Here is a 24,353-nt window from a genome sequence, read left to right as displayed (position 1 = left end):
GTGCCTCTACTCATGCATATATGTATTGATTCGAGATACCTTCTCGTAAGTTAGTGTGAATCTTGCCATCTTCGAATCTGTAACTAAAAGTCGCTGTTCAGTTATTTTGTTTACTCACTTTGTAAACCCCTAAACCGGTTAATGATTACGTGCTGCTAAAATTCAACCTCTCAATCTGCCTTACATCATTAATAAATTTTGAATAGCTGCTAAATCATAACTGTTTCAAATATTTTCATCTGCAACAGGCTGGAGCAGGGCCACAGATCAGAACCTGTGTGCCTGGTGCCAGCTGGTGGGGGGGAGTGTCTTCCTCAAACCTAGTGTGTGGGGGTGTGTGCATGTCAGTCACTATCAAACTTCCATCTGGACTAGCTGATGAGTAGGAGGGGGAATTTGTGAGCATGGAGTGCCTGTGGGATGAGTGTGTGAGTGCATGTGTTTGTGTTTGCTAGTGAGCATAAAGCTGGACTAGCTGGTGAGTAGGGGACCCATTAAGCAGGTAAGAGGACTTGGGATCTGGGCAGGGGTACCAGGCAGACAAAGGGAGCCATGCTTGTGACTCTAGAGAGCGATGCATGTGGGCATTCACTAGTGACCTCCTATCTCTACCAGCCAAAGAAGGGAAAGAGGACTTGTCTACGTTTATGTTTTATGTCAGTCCTATATACAGGTGCTGTTGAAGGCAGCACCTTGCCAGCAGCAGTCTGCATAGCCAGCCACATCAGCATCCTGTGTGCATATCTCTGCTCAGCTTTACTACTGGTTGAATTTGCAAATGGGAAAGTGACAGCCACATCCCTCAGCCTGGGCAGAGGTCCTGCATCCCCAGGCACAGCAAACTGGGCTCCAGTGGCCAAGCAGGAGAGAGTCCCAGGCTAGAGCTTCTGGAGGCCGCTGCTCCTCTTAACATCCCTTAACATATCCCAGCTAGACCCAATACAAAACACACTTATTAGAAAACACAGCCCTGGTTCCTATGCAAAGGCATATATTATATAAGGTGTCATTCATTAGAAAATGCAAACACTCTGGGAATTAAAGGCCACAATTAAGGTTATATGCCTCACCCACTATAATCCCACCCACAATCCTCTTTGTTCCCTGACTTCTGCTTTTGTTTTTTTGTTGTTTTTTTTTTTTGCATAGAGCTGCTCTGGGAGGGGAAAAGGGCTCAGGCTGTGGTAGCCTTGCTGCCTTCTCCAAGTATATTTTAAAGAGAAATCAGGTGTTAAAAGTTTCAGTGTTCAGACTAGGCCAAGTAGGTCAGGTGTGGTGAGGCTTTCAGAGGCCAAGAGATTTCCATCAGTCAGGCCTGGGTAGGAAACAGGCATGGTGCTGTGCAGGAAACACCTGGGTCAGCTGGCTTGTCTCTAGTAAATGTGGGTAGTCCCTGAGTAAGAACCTAGGTTGAAATTTTAAATTAGCTATCAGGCCTGGATTTACTTCATCTGACTTTAGTAATGTAAAAGATGTCTGGGTTCCCTCTCTAGTGAAGGACATCAATAGGCACCTCCAGAAGACAATTAATCCCAGCCTAAAATAGTGCCTCTGACTCCACTAACTACAGAAAAGGCATACATGTTTAGTTTACTGAATTTAGATGAAATAACTCTACAGGGAAAAGTCCAACCTCTTTCAAGGCACCTAAGACCTTATTTGGATAGAGCTATCACTTTCTAACAAAGCAGAATGGCATTTATGTGAGAATACCTCCCAGTTGTTAGGGCACTGGCACTCTCAAGATGTGAAAGAGCATTTTGACTTGCCTCTCACGAGCCACAGCAGAATACTTAAACTACTGCACTCCAGAGGAGGGCAACCAAGCTGGTGGAAGGGCTGGAAGGCATGTCCTATGAGGAGCAGCTGAGGACTCTGGGTTTGTCTAGTCTGGAGAAAAGGAGGCTGAGGGGCGACCTCATTGCTCTCTACAGCTTCCTGAGGAGGGGAAGTGGAGAGGGAGGTGCTGATCTCTTCTCCCTGGGATCCAGTGACAGGACGTGTGGGAATGGTTCAAAGCTGCATCAGAGGAGGTTTAGACTCGACATTAGGAAACATTTCTTTACCGAGAGGGTGGTCAAACACTGGAACAGGCTTCCTAGAGAGGTGGTTGATGCCCCCTGCCTGTCAGTGTTTCAGAGGCCTTTGGACAATGCCCTTAATAATAAGCTTTACTTTTTGGTCATCCCTGAAGTGGTCAGGCAGTTGGACTAGATGATTGTTGTACGTCTCTTCCAACTGAAATAGTCTAGTCTGTTCTACTATAAATAATTCTTACCATCATCTGTGGCAAATTTGAGGACTAATCTGCTAGAATACCTGCCAAAAGTGTCCTGCAGGTAAACTGGGTAGATGAAGGATTGATTTGTGACTCTGCAGGCACCACCCTCATGACTTAGAAGTTTTTTTCTCTCCACAGCAGCATCCCTCCTTGGGGGATTTTACTGGATTAATAGTGAGAGAGGTAGAGATCCGAGAGGAACCTCTGGGTTTAAGCTGATAAGCCTATACTGTGAATCTCAATTCTGGATTTAAGCACTTCGCACACCAACTAGGCATTTAAAATCTTTTGTAGATGCAGCCTTCAGCATATACTAAAATCAACTGAAAGTATGCACTTTGTATTTTTAATGGATCATTTTCCTACTGTTATGGTGTACAAACAAGTGGAAATTAAGCTTTAAAACAGCAATACTTATGAAAATATTTCCTATAAATAAAAATTACTGAAACTCCAAATGTTGTCCTCAAACCAGGACAATTACACATTAAGTTCCTTTTATACATAGTTATCGGCTCTGAGGATTACCCCTGCATGTATCCAAACTCTGTAATCAATCTTAACGTTCAGTTGATTTACTAATCAGCAGCTTTTAATTTCAATGAAGTGTAATTCATAAACATAGATTAAAAGAACTCTGAATCAGATCACCAACATCACAAATTTACCTACATACATGTATTTGATCTGTGGCCATGTTGCTCTTCAAAACAAGCTAATTAATAAGAATAATAAAATCTAATGAACAACATTGATATACACAGTCCTCGTTCGTTTTGAATATAAATGGAGAGAACTAGAGGCACCATACAGAGAAATTTTATCTTGTAAACAGCACTGAATAGCTTTTAAAACAAATTGAGTCATTATTAGTCATTTCTGGGCATTATACAGACAGCATTTTTTTAATACCTAGAATAGAGAAAGACAGAAAGGAATACTGTTTATCACTCAAGACACAGACGAGAATTAAAATAACCCAAATCATGAAAACTTCAGTGTAAAACACCCCAGCTGTACTTATATGAAGAAAATGAGAACATGATATAAAATTGCACTATCTGACAAAAGAGAAAACAAACAAGCCATTTGTTTTTTTCCTAAATATGTCCCCTAATGAAACACTCATTAGGTGGTGCAAATCTTGCAACACTGCTTGTTTAATTTAGGGGTAAAATAAATAAATAGCCACTCTCCATCCTCAAAAGAACATAAAACAAATGTCCGATATTGTGGTGGGTTAACTTTGGCTGTCTGCCAGATGCCCACTAAGCTGCTCTCTCATCCCCCATTCTCAGCAAGATGGGGAGAAAATAAGATGGAGAAGCTCATGGGTCAAGATAAAGACAGGGAGATCACTCACCAATTACCATCACAGGCAAAACAGGCTCGACTTGGGGAAATTAATTTTAATGCTAATTAATAATAGAATAGGATGTCAAGAAATAAAAACAAAACTGGAAATACCTTGCCCCCCACCCTCCCTTCTTCCCAGGCTCAACTTCATTCACAATTCTTCTACCTCTTCCCCTCATGAGTAGTGCAGGGGGGATGGGGAATGGGGGTTGCAGTTAGTTCATAACAGGTCTTCTCTGCCGCTGCTTCCTCCTAACACTGTTCCCCTGCTCCACAGAATATCTTGAGTTGGAAGGGACCCATAAGACCCCATCCAGTGCGGGGTCTCTCCCATGGGCTGCAGTCCTTCATGAACTGCTCCAGCATGGGTCCTTTCCATGGGGCACAGGCCATCAGGAACAGACTGCTCCAGCATGGGTCCCCCAGGGGCCACAGGTCCTGCCAGAAAACCTGCTCCAGCGCAGGCTCTCCATGGGGTCACAGCCTCCTTCGGGCACATCCACCTGCTCCAGCATGGGGTCCTCCATGGGCTGCAGGTGGATATCTGCTCTACCATGTTCCTCCATGGGCTGCAGGGGGACAGCCTGCCTTACCATGGTCTTCACCATGGGCTGCAGGGGAATCTCTGCTCTGGTGCCTGGAGCACCTCCTCCCCCTCCTTCTTCACTGACCTTGGCGTCTGCAGAGTTGTTTCTCTCATATATTCTCACTTCTCTTTCTGCTGCTGCTGTGCAGTGTTTTTTTTACCCTTTCTTAAATGTGTTATCACAGAGGCGCTACCACCATCACTGACTGGCTCAGCTTTGGCCAGCAGTGGCTCTGTCTTGAAGCTGTCTGCAACTGTCTCTGTCTGACATGGGGGCAACATCTGGTGTCTTCTCACAGAAAACACCCCTGCAGTGCCCCTGCTACCAAAACCTTGCTACATAAACCCAATACAGTTATCCATAATGTTAATGTAAGAGAATGTAAATAGTTGGGGAATTATTTGCTGGCAAGACAGCAGCTGCTTGAAATGAAATGCACTGATGTGCTTACATATGGAAGGGCCCTAACTTAATCACAAGAAGGAATGGTAGGTTCTCAAACCCTGCTTTCAAGTTTTGCCTCACTTCATAGGTGCTCTATGCAGATTATTCTTCCAGCCACATTTTTCAGGAAGTGAAGTGTGATAGAGAGAAAAAAGAATTTTTGGTTTCAGTCAGTTGAGCATACCATTTCCTTTTACAATACCCTTGTTTAGGAGCCATATGTACATACAAGAAAGATGAAGGATTAAGCACCGTGTTGTCTGCTCGGTTCTGTAACATGCTTCCTATGTGTCCTGGGGAAGTCATCAGTTTCCACAGCTACAGAAACAGAGAACCATCCTCATCTGCTGTTAAAGAGGTTCTATTAGCACAAGGTTAGGAGAAATGGTTAGAAATCTTGCAGAAGAGATTTAAAATAATCTTTTGAATAAGCCATTAAGATAGAAGGCATTGGCTAACTATTTTTAAGACAAAGACCCACAACAGATAGCTTCAATAACTTACTAGTTGTTGCATTAAAATGCCAATGACCATGCTATATTGCCTTCTACAGAGCTTGTAGTAGTAAGCACATTTGAAAGTAAGCTCTTACAGAAATAAATGTCTTCTTTTATACACATTAAACACATATTTAAAGCTCCCTTTGATTTCTACAGACAGATGTTTCCATAGAGCATTTCAATGACATATCTACCACTTAAGATTGTTGTTTTGCCTAGGCTTTTGTTACAGTTAGTTAGAATTTGGGATGGGGGAACATTCTAAGTTGTGTTTATTAGGTCTATCTTTCTAGATATGCATCTGATAAAACTTGTTTTAAGCTTTGGCACTTTCAATTTACCTTCATGTTAAGTGATTAGAGCCTTGCAGCTGAAATATTAAAATTTCCATGCATGCTGAGCAGATCATCTTGTTATACAAAGCTCTGTAATCTTATGGACTCTTCTGTACCATTAATTCCCTCAGTCACTCGGTTTCCTCTTCAATTTTACAGCAATTATTTTCTCTTCCAAGTTTCTTCTGGTTTGAGAGTTATCCAGTAAATTTAAAAGAGGATTTTTCATAGCATCTCTCGAGACAGACACGGCAACATCAGACCACTGTGTCTAAGCTCTTCTAAATATCTCTGTAAATATTGCAAAGGAAGAGTGTACAAGCAGGATTCTGAGGGGATGTGTCCTGCCGTTGGTTTCAATAAACTGGCCTGGTTTGCAACTGCTGATCATAGATTTCACTGCAGAGCTAATTTAGAAGAGGAAAATAAACATCTGCAAGGAAGTAGAATGATTGTATTCAGCACATTCCTACACAGCAAGTGAAGGCTAAAAAACAAATATGAGGCTTTGGGTTACAGAGTGCCTGCCCAGTGCACGACCCACATCCCCAATTTCTCTGCATCCCACCAGGGGTCACTAATACCACATTACAGGCGTTCCTCAGTAGGTAGGCAACTTTATTCTTCTATCAGAATAATTTAAAAGTATTTACATATTGCACAGTCACTCTTTTATACAAACATATACTTACTAGCATATTCATGAACCACATCTAAGAGGTTCAGCAAGGACTGACACATTGTGAGGTTTCTATGCATGAAAATAAAATCTGCAGCTTTCTAAAAGACAAGCCATTCCTAGAGTCTGTGAAAGCTCAAGTTCTCCGGAGGGACTATTCACAAGCTTCAAAATATCCACGTTTGGCATTAACTTCAATTAAGTAATTAATTTGGGGAACAAACAAGAGGAGTTAGAGACATGCACAAGCCTCCAGAGCTATGATCTTACTGGCATCAGGGAAACATGGTGGGATGGCTCCTATGACTGGAGAGTTGGAATATAAGAATACAGGCTCTTCAGGAAGGACAGGCAGGGGAGACAAGGAGGGGGTGTTGCCCTCTATGACAAGGACCAGCTGGAGTGCATGGAGCTCCATCTGGGGACAGGTGAGGAGCCAACTGAGAGCTTATGGGTCAGGATTAAAGGGAGGGCAGGGACAGGTGATCTTACAGTGGGGGTCTGCTAAAGGCCACCTGACCAGGAAGATGGAGCAGATGAGGCCCTCCACAGACAGATAGGAACAGCCTCACGTTCACAAGCCCTGGTCCTCATGGGGGACTTCAAACACCCCCATGTCTCTTGGAGGGACAACACAGCAGGGCATAAGCAATCCAGGAGGTTCCTGGAATGCATCGATGATAACTTCCTTCTCCAAGTGATAGAGGAGCCAATGAGGAGAGGTGCCATGCTGGCCCTTGTTCTCACCAACAAGGAGGAGCTGGTGGGGAATGTCAAGCTCAAGGGTAGCCTTCGCTGCAGTGACCATGAGGTGGTGGAGTTCAAGATCCTTAGGGAAGCAAGGAGGGCACACAGTAAGCTCACTACCATGGACTTCAGGAGAGCAGACTTTGGTCTATTCAGGAATCTGCTAGGCAGAGTACCATGGGATAAAGCCCTGGAGGGAAGAGGGGCCCAAGAAAGCTGGTTAATATTCAAGGATCACCTTGGATCTTGGAGATCAGGAGCGATGCATCCCAACAAAGAGGAAGTCAGGCAAAAAATACCAGGAGGCCAGCATGGATGAACAAGGAGCTCCTGGACAATCTCAAACAGAAAAAGGAAGCCTACAGTGGGTGGAAGCAAGGACAGGTAGCCTGGTAGGAATACAGAGAAATTGTCTGAGCAGCCAGGGATCGGGTTAGGAAAGCTAAAGCCCTGACAGAATTAAATTTGGCCAGGGATGTCAAGGGCAACAAGAACAGCTTCTATAGGTATGCCAGTGATAAAAGAAAGACTAGGGAAAATGTGGGCCCACTCAGGAAGGAAACAGGAGACCTGGTCACCTGGGACATGGAGAAGGCTGAGTGACTCAATGACTTTTTTTACTCAGTCTTCACCAGCAAGGGATCTAACCACACCACCCAAGTCGCAGAAGGCAAAGGCAGGGACTGGGAGAATGAGGTAGTAGCCCACTGTAGGAGAAGATCAGGTTCGAGACCATCTGAGGAACCTGAAGGTGCACAAGTCCATGGGACCTGATGGGATTCATCTGCAGGTCCTTCGGGAACTAGCAGATGAAGTTGCCAAGCCACTATCCATCATATTTGAGAAGTCATGGCAGTCTGGTGAAGTTCCCACTGACTGGAAAAGGGGAAACATAACCCCCATTTTTAAAAAGGGAAAAAGGAAGACCTGGGGAATTACAGACCTGTCAATCTCACCTCTGTGCCCTGCAAAGTCATGGAGCAGATCCTCCTGGAAACTCTGCTAAGGCACATGGAAAATAAGGTGATCAGTGAGAGCCAACACAGCTTCAGTAAGGGCAAATTGTGCCTGACAAATTTGGTGGCCTTCTACAACAGGGTTACAGCATTGGTGGACAAGGGAAGAACAACTGATGTCATCTACCTGGACTTCTGCAAAGCATTTGACACTGTCCCACATAACATCCTTGTCTCTAAATTGGAGAGACATGGATTTGACAGATGGACCACTCAGTTATAAGGAACTGTCCGAATGGTTGTACTCAAAGAGTTGCAGCCAACAGCTCAGTGTTCAAGTGGTGAGCAGTGACGAGTGGCATTCCTCGGGGGTTGGTACTGGGACCGGTACTATTTTTATTGGTAACGTGGATGTTGGGACTGAGTGCACCCTCAGCAAGTTTGCCAATGACACCAAGCTGTGTGGTGCAGCTGACACACTGGAGGGAAGGGATGCCATCCAGAGGGAACTGGACAGGCTTGAGAGGTGGGCCTGTGCAAACCTCATGAATTTCAACCAGGCCAAGTGCAAGGTCCTGCACATGGGTCAGGGCAATCCCAAGCACAAATACAGGTTGGGCGGAGAATGGCTTGAGAGCAGCCCTGAGGAGAAGGACTTGGGGGTGCTGGTGGATGAGAAGCTCAACATGACCCAGCAATGCGCACTTGTAGCCCAGAAAGCCAACTGCATCCTGGGCTGCACCAAAAGAAGCGTGGCCAGAAGGTCGAGGGAGGTGATTCTCCCCCTCTACTCTGCTCTCATGAGACCCCACCTGGGGTACTGCATCCAGCTCTGGAGTCCTCAGCACAAGAAGGACATGGACCTGTTGGAACGGGTCCAGCGGAGGGCCACAAAGATGATCAGAGGGCTGGAGCACCTCTCTTATGAAGACAGGCTGTTTGGCCTGGAGAAGAGAAGGCTCTGAGGAGACCTTGTAGCAGCCTTCCAGTACCTAAAGGGAGCCTACAGGAGGGATGGGGAGGGACTCTTTATCAGGGAGTGTAAGTGATAGGACAAGGGGTAATGGTTTTAAACTGAAAGAGGGGAGATTTAGACTGGATATCAGGAAGAAATTCTTTCCTGTGAGGGTGGTGAGACACTGGAACAGGTTGCCCAGGGAAGTTGTGGATGCCCCTTCCCTGGAAGTGTTCAAGGCCAGGCTGGATGGGGCTTTGAGCAACCTGGTCTAGTGGGAGATGTCCCTGCCCATGGCAGGGGGGTTGGAACAAGATGATCTTTAAGGTCCCTTCCAACTCTGTGATTCTATGAATTAACCAAGCTCTCTTAGCTATGCTGTACTTCAAGAACAAACATGTGCAAATAACATTTTCTTCAGCAATTCCACAGCATAAACAAGAAAATGAAAACTTTTTAGTGGAAGTACTACATTTCTGAAATATTACTTATTTGAAGGGCTTGCAGTTCAACACCAGTATACATATACAGACACACTCGTGAGATCCACAGACAGAGAAAGTTAACTAATAAATGGTACCTGTCTACTAAGTATGAGCATCAGTGTAGCAATGCTAGGCTTTATCCACTAGCTTTCAGCCATGAGATCTTTAAATTCCATGCACCAACAAGGAAGTACAGCCACACACAAAATAGGGAGAAACTCCAATGCATTGCGAGAGATGGTGCAAGTTCTTTTCTTCTGAAGCTCATGCTATGGAATTAGAATATCAGAATTATAAAGAAAGTTCTCTGATTCATGTCTCTGCAGCATAAATGCTATGTTTAGGAGATGCAGAATTATCAGTGATGGTTTTCTGTGCTAACAGGAAGCACTTCATACTCTCCCTCCAAAGAAGGGAGGACCATTTGTTTAAGGGATAGAACAAGATCCCATTCTTAATGGTTTTAACTAGAGAACCCAACAAATTACCAATGTCATTACAGAAGAGAGGTGCTGACCTCTACAGTAATAGGAAGTACAGAAAAATATACAAGTTAATATAGTAATAAAATTTTGTTAAGTCAAGTAGGAGCACTGGGTATATGTACATGTGTATAATGCATAATTACTCAGATAAATGCATAAATATTGAAATATATAAGAATAAAGTTCTTTCTATTCAGGGACATTGAAAATCATTTCACCAACTGCAAAACAAATAGATACAAAGAATACTACATTCAACATACATGAAAACAGTAACACAATATATACAATATGGTGGGTATCCCAAGACAAAGCATCCCTTCATATACATGGTATACACATATATTCAATATATTATGACAATATATATTTTAAAACTTTGTTATAGACAACCCCCCCCTACAAAAACACAGCAAGGATCAAGCACACAAGTCCAGGACTGACAAAGAATTTGCTACCCGTGCTCACACCATCACCACCACTTTCATTGCTGGGAAAGATATGCCAGTGCTCTTTTCTGGGGTGCAATGCCTCCACATCCTTCAAGGCACTGTGAGCAGCAGCTGTGAAGTTAACATCACCAGTTGTGAGTAGGTCAAACACACATGAGTAAAAATAGATGTCCTTCACCAGTATCTTCTCATGGCATTTGGTGGTGGCAGTTTCCAGTGTGTACACTGACCAGGGATGAGTAGCACTTGCCTGGGGGAGTAACTGCCCCATCACAGACAATGGCAAGTGGCCGTTATCATAAATACGTTCACTTGAAGGGCAACCATTCACACAGAGCTGCAGATCCTGACTCTCCTCGTAGGCCATAGCAAACTCCTGAGGCATGCGAATGGCCAGCATTAAGTAGTGTCCAAGTTGGCGTATAAACACTGTGGTTCCGATGTACCTGGCATGCATTTCAACATATTTGCCACCAACTTTTTCTACAATTTGCAAGCTCTTGATGCTCCCACCAGTTCCACTTGTTGTGCCATCCACAAAAGCTGCAGGTAAGTCATCAGTCACTGCTTGATATACTTTCTGATCTGTACAGTCTTGGTATGATTTAAAGATAATAGTTATCTGGGGGTGGGGAAGAGAAAAAAAGAAGTTAGTGATCATGGAAAAAAAAAAATCTCTTACTGGAAGAGTTGCCAGGATTAGCTGTGTTAGAGTACTGTAAAAGCACTGATATGTTTAGTCACAACCATCAGTACGACAACCAGAGACATGAGAGATGCATTACCAGAACAACTAGTCAAATTACTGGTTACAGCTCCTAATCCATTTGTCCTAGGAATTGGGAGATTTGACACTTCCAATCCACTGCTACTAGAGAATGTGCCCATGGAGAAACAAAACTAGACTGAAAAATAACCCAAAACATGTCCTTTGAAGGGTGACTTCCAGCATAGAAACCAGAAGCATAAACCAATTACTTGTTCTTTTAAGATTACAACTGGCCTTTTAAATCTTTATAATTATTGAATAAGCCATGACAGAAACAGTAGGTCCTCTGATACTCTGGAAATAGTTAGGCTATTTGGCAGACTGAGTTTGAGGTGTCCAGTGACTTTTTCCAAAATAAAAAATATAATCAAGAGTTACATATAAACATTAGAAAGAGAGATGCTTCTTCCTTTCCAGTTTCAGAAGGGAGGAAACCCTTCTGAAAAGGGAAAAGGTCAAAGGATATTTTGCACTGGAAATAGGGCTTCTAATCATCCCTTTCATCCTTGACTGACTAAATCAAGACTACTTAGTCTATTATTTAAGCACTCTGATATAAGAGTCAGGGTACTCCAAAGCACATTAGAAGATATTTTCAAACTAACACGACAATTTTCCTTAAAATCTACTTACTAGCAACTCCACTTGTTTTAATTTCAATTAACTAGCACACTTCTGCATAACAGCTTTTGTTTCCTGCTCCTCTGCTTTGAAATAAGAGCTAGAGCTTTAACAGCTGGATTGCAAATAATCTGAGTAAAACCTTGACCTTATCAGCCCCACCTCTTCATACCAGTTGTAAAAGACAAGTCTTTCCTTCTAGCACCTCTTCCTTCTCCCATCCCAACAACTCCTCCAAATATGCAGGCATACGCTAAACACTACGTTATTTTTTAATGTTTGGTTTGTCCCAGTTAGTTCATTCTGTTAGTCTTTCTGTCTCTCTCTGACATAACGTCCTGGTTTGAGGTAAAACAGACCAAATTTTACTTTGCAGCTAAGCCTCTTCTAACTAACTGAACTCTCTGAAATTAACAGCATATTTTTCCGACAGTATCCGCTTCCAGAGTGATAAGACCTGATAGTTTATAATTTATGCCAAGGAATGGTATGCAGAGATGCTGTAACAACCAAGGTCAGCTGACTTTGTTATTTGCCCCATTGGAGGGTTGGAAACGGAAGAGCGTAGAGGGGTTGCACCTGCGGGGAGGAGGGGACAGGACAGGTGACCCAAAACTGACAAACAGGGGTATTCCATCCCATCTGCCCCATGCTCAGTATAAAAGCTGAGGGATCAAAGGGTCAGCACTCTTTCTTCAATGGCCGGTGTCCAAGGAGGACTCTGTCTGTTCATCTGCCTTTGATCCCAATCTGTGCATTCCTGAATCCAGATCCGGAATCCAGTTTCCATCCGTTGCTGAGTCCAGTCTGGGACTTCCCCAGTGCCTGCCAGATCATCATCCTGGGACCCCAATATGGTTTTGTATATATTGTATATTTTCATTATTTTCTTTTTATTTTATTATTAATATTTCATTCGTTTAGTTTCTTTTAAACTCATAAGTTTCTTTCTCTCTCATCCTTCTCTCCCTGAAGGGAGATGCTCTACCTTCTCTGAAGGGGAGAGAAGTAAAAGAGAGCATCTGTTCATTTTAGCGGCCAGCCCAGCCCAAACCACGACACATACACATACAGAAAGCACTTGCTATTTTAATTCCACGTGTTCCCACTGGTGCTGTGGAATCCAGATCCTGAGTTCAGCTCCCGTCCATCACCGAGTCCAGTCTGGGAATTCCCCAGTGCCTGCCGGTGCCGTGATCATCATCCTGGGAGCTCGATACAGTTTCGTATATATTGTATATATTTAATTATTTTCTTATTAATATTATTATATTTTCTTTTTATTATTTTATTAATAATATTTCATTAAAGTAGTTTAGTTTCTTTTAAACTTATAAGTCTCTCTTTCTCTCATTCTTCTCTCACTTGGGAGAGAAGTTAGAGAGCATCTGTTGTTCATTTTAGTGGCCAGCCCAGCCCAAACCACGACAAGATGTGCTTAAAAATTTAATTTTGGACCAAATCTTTCCATTCCTACAGATGCCAATAACATCATCCTCACTGAGTCTGCCAAGCATAAAGATTACTTAAACCCATCTTACCTCCTTTCAAAGATGGTGTTACTGAACATGTAACTTTCTGAAGCTGCCCAAGTGAAGTTTCTAGAAGACTGGGGAGGGAGAGAGTAATCATCAGTCCTGTGCGGGAGCGATGAACAGGATCACTGAGCAAAGGGCATGGGGTGGTGTAACGGGAAGGGATCACAAACTCAACAAAAAAGTGTTACCTCCAGCACCTGCATGTAAGAAAGGAAGTGCCTACAAGGCACCCTTATGAAGAAATCCCCAAACCCTCTCCAGGAACTCAACATGCTGAGATACCTCTCTGAAGTGCCTGTAGCACAGGGAATAAACATGATGAGTTAAGAAATCCATGTGCAGTTGCAGGGCTATGATCTTGTTGGGATCATAGAGACGTGGTGTGATGGCTCCCGTAACTGGAATGTTGCAATGCAGGGATATGGGCTCTTTAGGAAGGACAGGAAGGGAAGACGAAAAGAGGGAGTTGCCCTTCATCTGAGAGAGCAGCTGGAATGCATGGAGCCCTGCCTGGGAATGGATGAGGAGCCAACTGAGAGCTTATGGGTTAGGATAAAAGAGAGGACAGACAAAGGTGACATTCTAGGGTGTGTCTGCTATAGGCCACCCAACCAGGAAGAACAAGTGGATGAGCCCCTCTACAGACAGGTAAGAACAGCCTCATGTTCACAGTCCCTGGTCCTCATGGGGGAATTCAACCACCCCGATATCTGTAGGAGGGACAACACAGCAGGGCATAAGCAATCTAGGAGGTTCTGGAAAGCATCAATGACAACTTCCTCACCCAAGTGATAGAGGAGCCAATGAGGAGAGGTGCTCTGCTGGACCTCCTACTGACCAACAAGGAGGGGCTTGTTGGGGATGTGAAGGTCAAAGGCAGCCTTGGCTGCAGTGACCATGAGACGGTGGAGTTCAGGATCCTGAGGGGAAGGAGGGAGGAGAGTAAACAGCAAGCTCACAACCCTGGACTTGAGGAGAGCCAACTCTGGCCTCTTCAGGGATCTGCTTGGAAGAGTCCCTTGGGACAGGGCTCTGGAGGGAAGGAGGGTCTGAGAAAACTGTTTAATATTCGAGGATCACTTCCTCCAAGCTCAAGAGTTCCATCCCAACAAGCAGGATGTCAGGCAAAAATGCCAGGAGGTCTGCATGGATGAACAAGGAGAGCCTGGCAAAACTCAAACACAAAAAGGAAGCATACAAGAGGGAGGAAGCAAGGAGGGGTAACCTGGGAAGAATACAGAGACACTGTCTAAGCATGCAGGGATGAGGTTAGGAAAGCTAAAGCCCACATGGAATTAAATCTGTGCAGGGTTGTCAAAGACAAAAAGAAGGGTTTCTACAGGTACATAGGATACAAAAGGAAGACTAGGGAAAATGTGGGCCCATTGCTCAATAAGATGGGGGACCTGGTGACACAGGACACAAAAAAGGCTGAGGAACTGAATGCCTTCTTAGCCTCAGTTTTTACTAGCAAGACCAGCCTTCAGGAATCCCAGGTCCCAGGAGGAAAGTCTGGAGCAAGGAAGACATACCCTTGGTGGAAGAGGTTCAGGTCAGGGAACACGTAAGCAAACTGGACATACACAAGTCCATGGGCCCAGACAGGATGCACCCACAAGTGCTGAGGGGACTGGCAGATGTCAGTGCAAGGCCATTCTCAATAACCTTTGAAAGATCATGGCAACTGGGAGAAGTGCCCAAGGACTGTATGGAAGCAAATGTCACTCCTATCTTCAAAAAGGGCAAGGAGGAGGACCCAGGGAACTACAGGCCAGTCAGCCTCAACTTGATCCCTGAGAAGGTGACGGAGCAGCTAATCCTGGGAACCATTTCCAGGCACATAAAGGATGGGAAATAATCAGTCATGCTTGACCAACTTGATAAACTTCTACAATGAAATGACTGGCCTGGTAGATGAGGGGAGAGCAGTGGATATAGTCTACCTGGACTTCAGAAAGGCCTTTGACATTCTCCCATAAGATCCTCATGGACAAGTTGTTGATGTATGGGCTAGACAAGCAGACAGTGAGGTGGGTTGAAAACCGTCTGAATAGCTGGGCCCAGAGGGTAGTAATCAGCAATGTAAAGCCTAGTTGGAGGCCAGTAACTAGCAGTGTATCCCACGGGTTGATAATGGGTCCGATTCTGTTCAACATCTTCATTAATGATCTAGATGATAGGGCAGAGTATACCCTCAGCGAGTTTGCTGATGACACCAAATTGGGAGGAGTGGCTGATACACCAGAGGGTGGTGCTGCCGCCATCCAGAGGGACCTCAACAGGCTGGAGAAATGGGCTGACAGGAACCTCATGAAGTTCAACAAGGGGAAATACAAAGTCCTGTACCTGGGGAAGAATAACTCCAGGTACCAATATATGCTGGGGGGCTGCCCAGGTGGAAAGCAGCTTGGCAGAAGTGACAGGACAAGAGGCAATGGGCACAAACTGAAGCATGGGAGGTTCCATCTGAATATCAGGAAACATTGTTGTTTGTTTTTTTTTTTTTTGGACCATGAGGGTGACCAAGCACTGGAACAGGTTGTTTAGAAAGGTGGTGGAGTTTCCCTCCTTGGAGGTATCCAAAAGCCCTCTGGACATGGTCTCGGGCAACTGTCTCTAGGTGACCTTGCTTGAGCATGGGGGGGTGAAGCAGATGACCTCCAGAGGTCCCATCCAACCTCAAAACCTCAACCATTCTGTGATAATACATCTCTAGAAGGTCCGTGGCTGGTGTGTCTTAAACACAACACTTGTAACACTGCATTATCACACTATTCTGTGAGCACCATAATGGAATTACAGTGCTGTAGGTCTGCAGTTAGTAGGTGCAACTATGTTGCTATTTTACCATAGATTCTACGGCTTCGTGTGTTAGATTGACCCTGGCCAGCAACTAAGCACCCACCCGTTGCTCGTTCACTTTCCCTCCACCCCAGGAGGATGGGGGAAGAGAATGGGAAGAGCAAAAGCAAGAAAAATGCACGAGTTGAGATAAAGACAATTTAATAAGGGAAAAACACACCCACAGAAAAAAAACCAAACAACAAAACACACCACAACAAAACCAAGTGATGCAAAGGCAATCACTCATCACCTCCCACAAGCAGACTGATGCTCAGCCCATCTCTGAGCAACAGCTACTTTGGAAAAACTACCTCCTTTTTTTTTTTTTTTTCTGAGTATTATGTCATATAACATGGAACATCCCTTTGGTCAGTTTGGGTCAGCCATCCAGGTTGTGTCCCCTCCCAAGTTCTTGCCTACCTCCAGTCTGCTTGCTTGCGGGGGGTGGGGTGAGGCAGGCGCACACAGAGCAAGAAACAGAGAAAGCTTTGAGCTAAGTACTGTTGTGTTGTTCAGCAATAATCAAAACACTGGTGTGTTATCAACAGTCTTGGTCACAAATTGAAACAGCATGGCTGCTATGAAGAAAGTTAACTCCATCCCAACAAAACCCAGTACACTTCACATCCTTGAATTTCACATGCTTGCAGTGAAGTGACAGTGTTCTTTAAGACAGACATTTTCATCAGTTTATTCATAATTATATTGTTTATTAGGTTTTGTTAGCTTTACTGCTATAAAGTATTAATAGCTGAAAAAAAATGACACAAGAATCAACAGACTTAATGTGCTGTTCTTAAGCATGAGAAGAGTGCATTTTTCAATGAAAGAAATTAAACATTTTCTATTTTGCAGCTGTAACACCAACCAGAGCATCACCACAAACAAATGAATTCTCATTCCTGTAGGAACCCAGACTTGCTTAGGTAAATGACTCCAAGAACAGGAGTTAGTAAACTGGATTAGTTCTAAAAGCAAGAAAAGAGGCAAACATTTCATCATCTTATTTTTTGAAAAACCTTGGTGAATAGCTACTGTAAAAGAAAGCACCTGCAACTCTAACAAGTTAATATTCCTTCAGTTACTAGTTTGGAAAAAAAGCACTTCACTGTAGCACAGTTGTTTCTGTAGTCTGCATTCATTCATTTTGCTATCAAGTATTTTATTATTTTGTAGATTGCATTCTACTATATCACTCATCATGACTTTAAAATGCACGCAGACTATTAAAGTCTTCATTTGCTTTGAATTAGTACAAGGTTGTGCATACAGTTGTTTTCTTATAGGGTCTTGTGATCAAGATCACATCCCAATATTCAATTGGCCCCTACTGCTGTTTCCATTTCCCCCCCTTCATAGAACTCCACTAGGGAAAGAGGGAGCAAGCAGGGGAAAGGGCAGAAGAAAGAAAAAACAGTTCAGAGCTACAGAAACAAATCCTATTTTCAGCACACAAATTCACACATATATTGCATGTCCTTGGTGACTTAGAAAATCTGAAATAGCAACTTTCCTCATGGATTAGTTTGAGCAAGTAAGCAATATAAGTTTGGCACATTTGTACTGTACTACTCCATCTATTATTGATGCTATCTAAAATATCAATGCCTTTGTTAAACATTTATTTTTCTTCTGACCAAGCTACTCTGGCTCTGCTTATTAATTTTTAAATATTTCTTTCCTTGCCCAGTCTAGCCCAGCCATAACAATAAGATGCAAATTCAACTCCCATATCTAGAAAGGCAACTTCAGATGCCCGTCTTTTAGACCTACTGCAGGCAAAATTCCTGAGGAGAGAGTTCAGGCAAAACCTGCCTAGAATTAGGCCAGACTTCATACAGATGTTAGAAAACACAAAGGTGACAGTACCACATGCAAGAAGGTGATACTACTTATTGGACAGCGAATGCAGAAAAATTTGAGTTCTGTTGTGGGGTTTTGGGTTGGTTTTTTGTGTTTTGTTGGGTTTTTTTTGAGGGCGGGGGTGTGTGTTGTTTTGCTTTGTTTTCCTTTTACTTAAGAAAAAAGACACGTTAAAAGAAAGGAGGTTTTTGGAAAGATTTTGATCTTGCACAGTTTCACTCACAATTTCAGTGGAATAGCTCCAGGTCCATCTCCCTCCCCATACATTTCTCTTGACTAGGTTGTACTTTCAGGCAAGGGGCATGCATTCAGGCAGAACCTACCTCAATACCACTGTAGACTCAAAGTGGTACTAAAATTCAGACCCACCCCTTCCTCCTCAACTACAAATCCCAGCACATATGGGCCACAACACCTACCTTGGAAAGGTTACAGTCAGCATTCAAGTATGTAACAAGAAAAGCTAGTTAGAGAGGCAAGGAACATTGATTATAACAAGGAAGTTATTCAAACATTTAACAACTGTACACTCAACCAGTGGAACATGCACACTGAAACAGTGTCTTTACAATTCACAGAATCACAGAATGATTCGGGTTGGAAGGGACCTTAAAGATCATCTAGTTCCAACCCCCCTGCCATGGGATGGGACACCTCCCAAAAGACCAGGCTGCTCAAAGCCCCATCCAGCCCGGCCGTCAACACTTCCAGGGAAAGGGCATCCACAACTTCCCTGGGAAACCTGTTCCACTGCCTCATCACCCTCACAGTAAAGAATTTCTTCCTGATATCCAATCTAAATCTCCCCTCTCTCAACTTGAGGCCGTTACCCCGTGTCCTATCATTACACTCCCTTATAAAGAGTCCCTCCCCATCCTTCCTGTAGGCCCCCTTTAGGTACTGGAAGGCCACTATAAGGTCTCCTCGGAGCCTTCTCTTCTCCAGGCTGAACAACCCCAACTCTCTCAGCCTGTCCTCATAGCATAGGTCCTCCAGCCCTCTGGGTCATCTTTGTGGCCCTCCGCTGGACCCGCTCCAACAGGTCCATGTTCTTCCTGTGCTGAGGACTCCAGAGCTGGACGCAGTACTCCAGGTGGGGTCTCACGAGAGCAGAGTAGAGGGGCAGAATCACCTCCCTCGACCTGCTGGCCATACTTCTTTTGATGCAGACCAGGATGCGGTTGGCTTTCTGGGCTGCAAGTGCACATTGCCTGCTCATGTTGAGCTTCTCATCCACCAGCACACCCAAGTCCTTCTTTCTCCTCAGGGCTGCTCTCAAGCCATTCTCTGCCCAACCTGTATTTGTGCCTGGTTTCAGTTGGGATAGAGTTAATTTTCTTCCTAGTAGCTGCTGTGTTTTGGATTTAGTATGGGAATAATGTTGATAACACATATTGTTTTAGTTGTTGCTAAGTAATGCTTATATTAAGTCAAGGACTTTTTCAGCTTCCCATAGAAGCTGAGAGGGAACATAGACAGGACAAGCTGGCCAACGGAATATTCCATACCATAGACATCATGCTCAGTATATAAATGGGAGTTGGCCGGGGGGCAGGCATCCGTGATCACTGCTCGGGATGGGTTGGGCAATCAATGCATCAGGTGGTGAGAGCAATTTGTATTGTATCACTTTTACCATTATTATTATTTTTCTCTTCCATTACTGTTCTATTAAATTGTCTTTATCTCAACCCATGAGTTGTTTGGTGTTTTGTTGGGTTTTTTTTCCCTCCTTTTTCTCCCTACCCTACTGGGGTGTGTGGGGGACTGGTGAACAGCTGCATGGTCCTAGTTGCCCGCTGGGGTTAAACCATGACAATCACATTTCTTATGACATAAGATTTTGCTATTGAGCATTTCTTTTGTTAACAGAGCAGCACAGAAGCAGATGAGATCCCACAGTGAGCCTATGTAATAACGTGTCTGTATGTCTGAGCAAGGCACAGTGGGACAGGCAGACTGCAGAGATGGCAATCTGATGCATCAGAAGCAGCTAGTAGCGCTTCTTACGCTTTATCTTCAGAATAGGTCTGCAGTTTAAACTACATACTCCTAGTGCCCAACATCAAGAGAAAGCACTCAAATGCCTTCATTATGTACTATTCCAGTCTACAGGAAAAGATAAGGAATGATTATGCTTAAGGGGAAACACAGCCCCAGTGACTTATTAATGATTTCATTTAACACTGGAGAATAGGCAGGAAGATGGTTCAGCAAGAGGTTTCATGATGTTAGACCAGTGGTCTTCAAATATCCCTGGGAGACCTGTGAATGACTGAAATGATCTGTGGGAGGCAGTTCACAGGTAGTCAGCTGCGTAGCATTGATGGGGAATTTTTATCATACCCCTTGGGGTGAATTAAACACACGTTTGTGCTTAAATATAAAAACTTACTGAAGAATGCATTGGGCAGAGTCCTACCACCATAAGCGATTGTACAAGGAGTCCGCAAAGATGTGCAGATTCATTATATATGCTTGCACCCAGCACCAATCCTGTGAGCATCAGCATGGGGCACCTCAGCCCCATCCCCCCAAGCACCAGTTCTGTTACCCAAAGGTGGCTCCAGAGAGCTCACATTGCAGGACTGCTACAAGACAAAGTTGCAGGGATTTCTTATCTTATCAGCAAAGGAAACTTCACTCCCTTACAGGGAGTCCTTCTGTCTCCTGCTTCCAACCCATTTAACCCCTTCTGCAGTTGGGCCTTCCAGATCATTTCTTGGTCACAAATTACCAGTGCTGAGCAGTTACAATTTGAATTCCCCCATCAGCATACATGAAATATCTAAAAGGGTCTCACAACCCTGTCCAAAAGCTTTTGGAGCTCATAAATACAGGAAAGTTCAAAGTCTAACGTAAGTGGATTGTGGTGGTTTGGGTCAGGTTGGCCAATGACAAGATGACAGATGCTCTCCCCCACCTCTCGCTCCAAGGAGAGGGAGAGATAAAGAGATTTATGAGTTTAGAAAAACTGAACTACTTTAGTGAAATATTAACAATAAAATAAAAAGGAAATAATAAAATAGATACAATATATACAAATATACACAAAACCATATCGAGCTCCCAGGGAGATGTCACTGGCAGGCACTGGGAAAGTTCCAGACTGGACTCAATGATGAATGGGAACTGAATTACAGATCTAGCTTCACAAACGCACAGAGTGGGATCAAAGGCAGACAAACTGACAGGGTCATCCTCAGACATCAGCCACTGAAGAAGGCAAGCCACTGAAGAAGAGCCAACCCGACTCCTTTGATCCCTCAGCTTTTATACTGAGCAGGCAGATGGGATGGAATACCCTATTGGTCAGTTTGGGTCACCTGACCTGTCCACTCCTCCCCACAGGTGCAACCCCTCCATGGGGTAAACAACCAAGTCAGCTGACCCTGGTTGCCACAGCAACAAGTGTAAGCAAGAGCCTCTCTCACTGAACAGAAAGTTGGCTCTGCTTCACCCCAAACCAGGACATGGATTTAGAGGTGACTGCTTCAATTATGCTGCTGGTGCCAAGTTCTGGGGGTGTTACAAAACTACATACGGTAATCCCTCATCAGCCTGCTGGTCACCTACAGAAGTGCCACGCAACATTTCACCATGTGACACCCTGCTCCATGACCAACATCAGTGGCTTATGCAGGATGCCACCCACATTATCCATGTAAGGTATGATTCTCTCAAATCACGCTGCCATGGGTGGAGCCAAGGAGCAGCATGACTCTTACACACATTCAAAAGACATTTGCACAATTGGCTGTTGCGGCCAGATGACCTGGACACCAAATGTCCCTGGCAGTCCACTGGAGCTATGGCATCACTTATGATCCTGTGCTTGCTATTGGTGATTGGGCGAGTTGCTGTATGGGCACATTGTTACACATCTTTCCTACTGCCTCAAAGTTGGGGGTTTTTTGTTCGTTATAATGCATTGTCAGGCTCCATTACTGTTTGGACTACATCATGACAAGTTACCATCTCATGTCAGAGAAGAAAACGTGAAGGAAAGGTACGCAAATTCCATGCACAGAGAAATGAAGAGGAAAGCGGGAGGGGGGGGGAGAAGGATAGAGTTCAGCATTAGATTTCCAAAGAGAAACTCAAGGTCATTCAGGAAAGTACTTCTCAGATGCGATTAAGCAAGAAGGTCACTGTTTATAAGTAACTCTAGAAACAGCTAGCATCTATTATTGATTAATTTCAAAACTACTCAGAACTTCATAATAGTTAAGTGTCCTTTAATCAATTGGAACAGTAGTTTAAAATATTCTACCTCCTTTTTGTTCCTAAGTGGACAGTCCAAGGAAAAGGGCTCTTCTCGCCTGTAGCGAGTTTGCAAAGCATATATGGTAACAGGCAGGTAAAGCACACAACATTAAACTCACATCTCCACATCTGATAAAAAACACTGCCACCTTTATTTATAACTTTATTCTCCTTCCTTCTGTCCCCAAGAACCCCCCCCCAGAGGCTTTAAAGACAGTCAGATAGATACAGCTGAGTATGCGTGCATGCTCTTGCCTCCTTTCCACCCCTCAAATTAAGTTATTCAAGACACAAGCTTCTGCAACAGTTCTCCAGCAGCCCCAGAGACAGGAAAACTGTTTAGTGCCTGATAAACTGTCATAGCTTGTCCTACAAAACAACCTCTAGTAAGGTCAGGCTGTCCTGAACACCAGGAAACAGGATTGTTTATTTTTACACCAATGAAGTTGGCAAATCTTTAAAATCAGTACATTGCCTGCACCCAGTAAGATATTGGTAGTTTTGCTGTGTGTCCTGTTTTTCTTACAAGACTGTCTGGAACAACATGGCTGACGTGGTTTAGGCTCAGACGGCAACAAAGAACCACGTGCCGCTCGCTCGCGCCTTCCTAATACAGGAAGAATCGTAAGAAAAGGCAAGACTCTTGGGTTGAGACAAAGGCAGTTTAACAGGACAGCAAAGGGAACAGGCAAACAACAACAACAAGGATAGGGAATATACAAACGCGATTACGGAACCGCCGCTCCCCGCCGCTCACCGGCCGGACCCGGGACGCCCCAGCCCGCTTTTAAGCAGCAACTTCCTGCCCCCTCCCCCGGCAGCTCAGGGTGGGCGTGGCTCACATGGCATGGAATACCAGGGAAAATTAACCCTATCCCCACCGGAACCAGGACATTATCCACCCCTTATTCCATACCATCTATGCCATGCCCAGCAGGTTCCAATGAATTGCCACCACTTTCCCCTGTTATATATATATATTTATATATACACACATATAATGCCCTTAGTTTATGGGTCATCCCTCCAAAGTGTCCGTTGAGTTCTTTTAATCCACGGCTTTGGGCTCCATCTGTTAGAACAGTCTCTCAGGGCAGGTGAGATGCTGGGTGGTGCTGGTCTGTTGCATGCTGTATTTTTCAGAGCTTGTGACTGGTGCACCTGGTGTGGCTCATGCATGCAGTCCGTGGGCTGAAGATGTAGATCTTGAGGAAACTGCTGGGCGCCAGCTGCTGAGATCAGTTCTTATCCCATCATCCCTGTGCCTTACTTGTAGTACAACTGATAGCAATTATAGCAATGATGACATACAGTGACAGTGTTACTTAGCAATTAACAGCACACAATCTGATTCATTGGCTATTCTCGCCCAAAATCAGATCCCCATGAGGTACACATCGGACTTCCCCATCCTTCCGCATCACCCACCAAGTGCACCCAGGTCCTTGGGCAAAAGCAATCCCACGGGTGGGTTTGCCTTTGCCTGAGGCAGGACTAACCCAGACTGTCTTCCCTAGCATATTCTTCATGTGCACTACGGGGACTTTATCCCCTTCTACGGTACGTGGAAGTTTTGATTGGGCAGGGCCAGCCCGATTGTTAGATCCCCTGGTGTTAACTAGCCAGGTAGCTTTTGCTAAATGTGTATCCCAGTGTTTTAAAGTCCCACCACCCATTGCTCTCAGTGTAGTTTTTAACAGTCCATTGTATCGTTCTATCTTCCCAGAGGCTGGTGCGTGACAGGGGATGTGATACACCCACTCGATACCATGCTCTTTGGCCCAGGTGTCTATGAGGCTGTTTCGGAAATGAGTCCCGTTGTCCAACTCAATTCTCTCTGGGGTACCATGTCGCCACAGGACTTGTTTTTCAAGGCCCAGGATAGTGTTCCGGGCAGTGGCATGGGGCACAGGGTATGTTTCCAGCCACCCGGTGGTTGCTTCCACCATTGTGAGCACACGGCGCTTGCCTTGATGGGTTTGTGGCAGTGTGATATAATCAATCTGCCAGGCCTCCCCATATTTATATTTCAGCCATCGTCGTCCATACCAAAGAGGCTTCAAACGCTTGGCTTGTTTGATCGCAGCGCATGTCTCACATTCATGGATGACCTGTTCAATAGTGTTCATGGTCAAGTCCACCCCTCGGTCACGAGCCCATCTATATGTCGCATCTCTCCCTTGATGGCCT

General features: G+C 44.5%; 1 protein-coding gene across 2 annotated transcripts in view; it reads right to left on the bottom strand.

The window, feature by feature from the left end:
• Positions 1 to 3,167: 3,167 nt before the first annotated feature.
• LOC141735499 (repulsive guidance molecule B-like) overlaps positions 3,168 to 24,353 on the bottom strand; it is a 32,348-nt gene continuing 11,162 nt past the window's right edge. For both annotated transcript variants that reach the window (XM_074568384.1, XM_074568388.1), the window contains exon 4: positions 3,168 to 10,884. In XM_074568384.1, the coding sequence (XP_074424485.1) occupies positions 10,210 to 10,884 (675 nt within the window). In that variant the 3' untranslated portion in view covers positions 3,168 to 10,209. The remainder of the gene's footprint in view (positions 10,885 to 24,353) is intronic.

Source organism: Larus michahellis, chromosome W, assembly GCF_964199755.1.
Source record: "Larus michahellis chromosome W, bLarMic1.1, whole genome shotgun sequence".
Classification (NCBI taxonomy): Eukaryota; Metazoa; Chordata; class Aves; order Charadriiformes; family Laridae; genus Larus; species Larus michahellis.
This window is presented reverse-complemented; position numbering and strand designations above follow the sequence as displayed.